General features: G+C 42.1%; 1 protein-coding gene across 2 annotated transcripts; it reads left to right on the top strand.

Moving 5' to 3' along the window:
- The first annotated feature begins 331 nt into the window (after positions 1-331).
- On the top strand, positions 332-3,635 carry LOC107217043 (zinc finger protein 37). 2 transcript variants are annotated; one of them, XM_046734433.1, is made up of 5 exons: positions 332-595; positions 825-979; positions 1,086-1,237; positions 1,312-2,530; positions 3,143-3,635. In XM_046734433.1, exons 1-5 carry the CDS (start codon positions 498-500, stop codon positions 3,337-3,339), a joined length of 1,821 nt encoding a protein of 606 aa, XP_046590389.1. In that variant the 5' UTR covers positions 332-497; the 3' UTR covers positions 3,340-3,635. The 2 variants fall into 2 exon arrangements, with proteins under 2 accessions (XP_046590389.1, XP_015509887.2); XM_015654401.2 differs by having other exon boundaries at positions 1,312-2,941.
- Positions 3,636-7,861: the final 4,226 nt, after the last annotated feature.

Raw genomic sequence — 7,861 nt, 5'->3', positions numbered from 1 at the left:
TCCAAATCATGCAGAAAAAATTGAACGCAGAAGAACAAACGACAATCGTGTTGCATGTTGCCATTTAGGATGCGTTCCGAAATTGGCTGGCAGCGCTAAAAACTCCCTAGGCAGAGGCAAAGCTACCCACGAACTCGGCAGCGCAAAAGAGATAAAAGATTGTTGACAGCACTGACAATGAGACTTGATATCTGAATGCACCCTTAGTGGTTTTAAGAATACCCCAATACCATAATCACCGATTGATCAGTTGGCGCGACTGACTAGTGATGCTTTCAATTCCCGTGATGCATCGCCCGAGCCTAATCGTATGATTCAAGCGATCCGATTGGCCCGCCGTAACGCGCTCAAGCGCGTTACGAAAATGGCGTGTGTGTTGACAATTGTTAGGTTATACGCTGAGAAGATTTTGTTGTCCTAAAATAGGGTCGCGTGTTCAATTTCAGCCGCTGATATTTGCTCCAAAGAGCGAGTAACGATCCACCGTGTCTCGCGAGATGCCTAAATGTAGCGCGCCGGGTTGCGCGAGTAACGATAAGACGGAAGTAAACGGCAGAACTCTAACGCTCTTCCCATTCCCCGCCTACGACGATTTGTAAGTTTATCACGAATTCCGTTAACTCGAACGTCAAACGCGTGAGATGCAAGCTATGACAAAAATAGGGCCGTTTAGCCTTGGTTTTTGGCTTGGCGGGACGATGACATAACCTCACTTTTCGTAATCGCTATTCCTCACTCGCGTTACCTCCCTTGAAATGAACTCGTCTGGATGCGTCGACGGTTGTTCGACATGAAAAGCTAACTGTCATTCCTTTTTAATTCAGGCTGTCGAGGAAATGGGAACAAAACTCAAAGGTCTACCATACGATGGATCAGAAGCTGAACGATCTGAAACTTTGTGAACTTCACTTCGATTCTACGTGTTTTGTCATTGGGAAACGAAACGTTTTGATGCCGAATGCTATACCGACGATTTTTGGTGCGAAGATTCTACGAGCTGGATAGATCACATTTTTTCTAGTGAATTTCGCTCTCACTATGTAACGCGAAGCTACGATCTTGTAAATTTTTACCTATAATTACAGATAACAACAAAAGAAGATTGAACGGAAAGGAAAAATCTGATTCTATTGAAAATTCGTCCCCCAAGCAAAGACGATTGCAGAGTCAGCAGAATGTGACTCTTCGTTCAAAACTGAATCCCCTTAGTCCACCTGCTTCGAAAGCATTGGAAAACGTACTGTCATTTTTTTCTACTTTACTTTCCTAGATTTCCCATCACCTGTTTATCTTCTCTTCAACATGTTTCAGAATATGAAGGCGGAGGGCAAATTCCTACAGCCGAGCTTAATAGAGCAGGTGCAGAACAATATAAACAAAACAGGTTCGTCATCTGTGTTCACAAAGCAGATAGACATGGGAAAGAAGGTCTACCGCCTGATAATAAGAATCGACAAAGTCTGCGAAGACCAGACCGTGCCACAAGAGCCAGTGAAAGTAGTCAAGAAAGGAAGGCCAGCATCCAAAGTCAAGCAGGTACCTGAATTAGAAATGCCTGAAGCGGAAGCATCCTTGGAGCTGGCAAAAATCGATGAAATAACGTCCAGAGGATTGGAAGAGATGGAAGAAACACCGTCCAGAGGATTAGGAATGATCGAAGAAACGATGTTGAGAGGATTGGGAACGATCAAAGAAACGAACACCAAAAAATCAGACACGGTCGAAGAACAGGAGTCCACAGGTTCAAAAATAATCGAAACAGTGGTGTCCAAAAGGCTGGAAATGAAGGAAAAAAAGACATCTAGAGGTTTGGGAACAGTCGAGGCAAAGGCATCCAAGGGATTAGAAGTGGTGATGGCAAATCCGTCCAAGGGTTCGGAAAAAACGGTGGAAGCTAAGGTACCAAGAGGTTCGGGAACAGCAGAAGTAGAACCTCTGTCAAGAAATTTTGGTATAGCAGAAACAAAAGTATCATCAGGCTTGGGGACGATAAATACAAAAGCATCAAGAAGTTTGGGAACGGTCGAAGGAATGGCGTTCACAAGTTTGGAACCACTAGAACGAAACAACAGCGAAGTTAATCCTTGTTTAAAAACTGGTTGCAAATTGAAGAAAACAATACTGCACTCAAAGCCTGTATTTCAATGTGAACGGTGCAACAAGTACTATGTTGTGAAGGAGAATGCAAAGAGTGCAAATGCGTGGGCTTGCTATATTTGCCAGGAATCCATGCCGAATGCTGAGTTACTGGGATATCACATAAAGAAGCATTTCAACTGCGACATATGCCAGCTGCAGTGCATGACCCAATTGTCCTTTGACAAACATAGAAAGCATCACGTAAGCACAGATCCTCTGTTACCCTACAAGTGTCACAAGTGTTCGAGTACGTTCGAGGTGAAAGCGGACGTTCGCCAGCACTGTGCCGACAAACACTCAAAGAATCAAAAGCGAGAAGCTATTACAGAAGAAAGAACTGAGAAGGAGGTTGAAGCCAAGCAGACCTCTTCCGGCCAGGTGTCGTTTCAGTGTGAGTATTGTTACGTTTCGTTCAAAACGGAACAGGCCTACAAAAGTCACGTTCATTTGCACATGGGGAACAGCGGCTACGAATGCGGTGTTTGCTGCAAGAATTTTCAGACCACCAAACACCTGGCTGCTCATCAAGCGAGGCACTCTGAGCCTGTCAAGGCGTCCAAGGGCCTCAGTATTATCCAGAATCGTCAACCCAAGACTCGCACCATTGCCGTCGCTAAGGAAAATCCACAGAAACAACAATCACCACACCCCTGCACAATATGCAACAAGATATTAGAATCCGAATCCGCACTCGATATTCACATACGAGGTCACTTGTCAAATGCTCGCCGATGTCCTCTGTGCCATAAAGCTTTCATCAATAAAACCACACTCGGGATACATTTTAAAACTCATAAGAAAGGTTAGATCCTGGTCAATCGTATTCTAAAATACCAAAACATCGGAAAACAAGCGTTCGTTCCTTTCTGGTCAATTTTTATCGCGCACAGGATTGAAAAGAAAAAATACAATTTCCTTCAAAAAATCTGAACAATTTGATTTAACTTAATATCGGCAAAACAAACTTTATAATTTGATTTTCTTTTTTTTTTTTTGTTCACAGCTGTGCCGAGTCCTATGGAAAAGAAATTGGGCGAGAACAGAATATACAACTGCACTTTGTGCCCTGAAAGATTTGACAAACGTTCTCAGTTGTACAATCACATTATGACGCACCTTGAACAGATTCACGGAGAAGGCGAAGAACCGGTTTTCGACAGTCTCGATCAACTCCTCGAAAGCGATGAAGACCTAGTGTAACAGCTCGTTTCTAAATATCTAAATATTAAGCAAAAAAAAAGAAAATATATTATTATATGCATAGATACAATGGGAGTTTTATACCTGGAAATGTTTTTCGACAGAAAATTCTTACAAAGGGTCAAAAAATAGCACTGAAGTACGTTTGGTTTATTTACATTGTAGTGTCTATAGTTGAAATGTATTACATGCATTGCCGATGCAAGTTCATTTGTATGTGTATAATACATGTACTAAAACTGACTGCTTTACAGTTTTTCAAACACTGTATGGAATAAAAGTATAAATATTTTTCATTTCGAGTATTCAATAACGATTACCAGATACACGAGATATCGATGACGAGTGAATCGAGCCCACCGCATGAAAACTACAAATCATTTACTTATTCAGTAAAATTCCCAATTCCGAAAACGTGGATGAATGAAGGCGCCTGTTAAATTGTTGATAAACAATTGGCAATACGTTAATGTATCATTTGCGTATGTTAAAAGTATATTCAAATCAAGTTTCAAACAAGCACAACTCATAATACTAGCTAAAATTAAATTAAATATTTACAATGATACTCTCTGCTGTAAATTTCTTCATAAAATATACACACATTATTCGTTTCTCTTCTGCACCTGGTATTACCTCAAATACTCTGTATTATTATTCGCAAATTTTTCGTCGGTATCGATAAAAATAGTCCTCTATAGCATTATCGATATGAACTTACTTCGCGTTTCAGGAATTAGGGATAAAAAATAAAAAAAAAAAAAAAAACGGAGCGAGAGTTTCGCGTGAACGCCCAATTGTCAAATCTGTTATTTCGATGTCCGGATTGTGTAAAATTAACGCGTAAATTACCTCGGTCCTAATATGATCAATGCTAAAGTGATCATCAACTTGACACGACAATACTTGAATCAGCAAAATGTTGATAACAAGAACGCTACCATCGATATTAAACATGCGAACAGTCGCCCCGTTTATCGCTGAAGGAACCTGCCTGTTGATCATATTCGTGGCGGCCATTTTACTAACCGCACCATTAGTTTCCCACGTCAATCAGTTACTCGTACGTTGAGTTTTAAAAAAAAATCCATTCCACCTCTTTCCCTTAATTAATCTTTTCCTCATTATTCCCGCTATAGGTAAAACCAAGCGAAGATATAAGCGATACGAAGCTTACCGAGCGAGCGATTCACCCTCCGGATTCAGAAAAGACCAAACCTCGTCCTGCCGCTTTGCTACCTTCGGTAAAATCGGCGTCAAATTCATCGTTCGACCGATCGGTTAAACACCCTGCGTCACCTGCACCGCCAGCAAACGGTTCTAGCGGTGATGAAATCGGGAGTGAGAATAAATCCGAAGCTTTGATGCGTTCAAACGGATACAACGCTTTCGGATCGCTAAGCTACAACAACTATCGCCACAAGCTGATAGAAGAGACGCTACAGAAACAATATGGCGGCGGTTACGCGCCGGGTGACGTCATCCTGAACCTGATCCAACTGAACACCGCCGATTCGGGGTGCAGCGTTACGCTGGGCCGTAAATACGACGCGATCAGTTTCTTCGACCACCTGAATCAGTCCGCGGGCCTCAGTCCCAGCTCCATTGGGCCCCACGACCAGCTGACTCATTTCATACCGCGAAATCCGCGGAAACCGGCGACGGCCGAGACGCATACCGAGACGATCGATGAGACTTCCGAAACCAGCGTCCTCACCGGCAGACCCTCGGGCCCCTCAAGCAGGCCCACAACGCCGAGCGGCTGCCAGAGAATACAGGCCAAATTCGCGGGTTCCGCGTCTAGGACGCCATTCGTTACACCCGTTCAATCTCGGGCTCCGATAATAACCAACCCCGCCATGGTCGAGCAGCTCTTCAGACGCAACGACGACGCTGAACCCGACGTCGTCTCTAGGACCCACGTCGATGCCGAGGAATATCTCAGTCGGATCGCGAGGACTAATCGTCGGCACGACGTTGCCTCGATGCGGAGCGCCAGGTCTGCGCTTAAGAAGTCTGGACCACCCTTGCACACCGGGAGAAATAAGCTTTATCGGAACGGCGTCGGGGAACGAAATCGTCGAGACTCCGTAAAAGCTGAGCTAGGGAATTTGACGACCTCGAAACCGACCGTTTGGCACAATTGATTTTGAGTGGGAGAAAACGGTTAATGCTTTTTTGAAATTCGAATTCTCCCTGGTTAGCAGTGACGATCGTCGCTTACGAACGACTGACGTTGAAACTCCCGGCACACTGTTTAACTTCCTGCTCCAGTTTGCTTTTCTCCAATTCTTACGTTATGACCCAATTTTTTGTAACTTTTGATAATGTTTATCCCCTATACATACCGGAGCAGGAAGTTAGCTCTACAAGCCAGCGTTACAAACATTTTTTGTGCAAAGGATCCTGCAGAATTGTTATGGAAACTGCGGCTCCCGATTGAATTGACTAGATTTTTAATACGTTGTAGTACGTAGCCTCCTGATCAAAAGTTCTCTTGGACACAAGTCCCAAAAATCCATTGTTTCTGAGACACAGGCTTCCGAAGAAAGGTGTCCAGATTTTTTCATATCCATGGATTTCTTTATTTTCATAAATTTGAAAAGCTTCAAGGGGACTTGCAGTCAAACAAATCACTCAAGAAACTGCACAATTGATTCTTAAAGATAGGCAGGAAGCTCTGATTGATTCCATCCATGGACTCGATGTTTTACCGGAAGGACGTGCAACCTTAAATTTCGCGTTACGAAACGAGACCCTCTGACTTTTGCAATAATCGACTCGTCCTGTTTTTCACACTCTGCAGTTTTTGAGTGTTATATTTGATCTCAAGTCCCCCTTGAAGTTTTGTAATTTGTAAAAAGCGCGTCATCCATAGATATCAAAAAATCCATACACCTTCTACTCAGGTAATAAGCTTGAATTATTTAGTAAAAGCGCAATTCAAAAAATTTTTGAAACAGTTTTTAGTCCGTGGTAGTAAGTGTGATAGGAAAAATTCTAATCTTTTACGATCAAATCTAACTCGCAAGAAACGTATCGAAGAAATGTTAAGAAAACATTCGTAACTTTTAAATCGCTTAACATATTAAGCTTAAATTTAGGTTGAATTCTAATTTCGGGCTTCCGGTCGAGTAGTCAAAATATCAGATATCTTCATCCAAATATACGAAACTTTTCAATTTCGCTAAAGTCTCTCTTCTAAAGAACTTTTCAAATTTTTACGTAAAACCCTCTTAAGGAGGTGTCCTGATCGATTTCGAGTATTTTTATTCGGAGTTTTGTACAAAATGAGGCTGTTGATCCCTTTTTCGCGTATGAGATAAGTGGACTTCGATATTTGAAATCAAGCAGGGTATCCTCTAAAATTTTCATATGACTGAATTGAAAAGGGGTTGGTTGTAAAAAAGTAGACATCGCCTGACTGAACCGGTCAGTAGAAACCAAAGATCGCGAAATCTTCAGTGGATTCGAAAATCGAGAGTCACGACGAAGTCGAGAAGAAGAATAAGAAGAAGTAGAAATCGCTTGTGAAAACCATAATGGGTCCAGTATTGCGGTCTTTTGACTGGGTCTTGTCGCGCGATTTTACGAATGGCGTTGATTCCGTTCGAAGCGACATTTCCAAGTTTTAAGACTCGGGATCGAGGTGGTTCAAAAGCGCCGTCTCGTAGTCCGGCACAAAGGGCGTTTGGAAATCGGGCTGTCAACGGTGCCACTTCAAAAGTAGCCGGCAACTCGACCATCTCAATGTGTTTATTTAGTTAACGTCAAATTTACTCCAGAAAAACATGAATGAGCACCACCGACACCGTCGGACCTCGTACCTCGAGTAGGTACTATTTGTATTAACTGAATTCGCAAGATTGGCGTGCCGAGGCGTGGCTTTCTACCCCATTGTGCAACCCCCAGCCACCCCATCGTGCAAACGAGGTCGCGGTGCGGCCGTCAAACGGCGACAAACTATTTCTCACTTCTATTATCCAGACATCCTATATTATTTACGAAAAATTTGGAGGAGAGAAATTTGAGTCAAACTTTAAATCGCGGCCATCGATTTCCTCCACCGGCTACTCGGAAATCTCATATCGCTTGTACCGACATGCGCAAACGTAAAATGTTTTGCTGTTATAAAATATCGAAATATTTCAGATACGTTTCAACGAAACATGTCGGAAATGATTCTGTCTAAATATGTCAGAGCTTTCTTGCGGCGATTATAGATGATGATATTGTAGAAAGATTATTACAATCACTTACAGGTAACATAGGTCTGCAACCAAAAGAATTCATGTACAAGTTTATTTTTTCATTTATTTTTTTTTTCTCACTGTTTGATATAGATTTTCATTCACTGAAACCGGGAAAAATAATCAAAAAATTCCATCTCGTCGGAGTTTTTATCACGAACTCGTGTTTGTAGTTTCATTTGTAGTAAAACTAAATCTGATGTACTGTTATTTAATCTAAAAATCCTATGAAAAAGTAATTTCTTAATTCTATTTAATACGCGTTATAGTGA

This window comes from Neodiprion lecontei, chromosome 3, assembly GCF_021901455.1.
Source record: "Neodiprion lecontei isolate iyNeoLeco1 chromosome 3, iyNeoLeco1.1, whole genome shotgun sequence".
Classification (NCBI taxonomy): domain Eukaryota; kingdom Metazoa; phylum Arthropoda; class Insecta; order Hymenoptera; family Diprionidae; genus Neodiprion; species Neodiprion lecontei.
The sequence above is the reverse complement of the archived record's forward strand: the minus strand, read 5'-3'. Positions and strand labels throughout refer to the sequence as shown.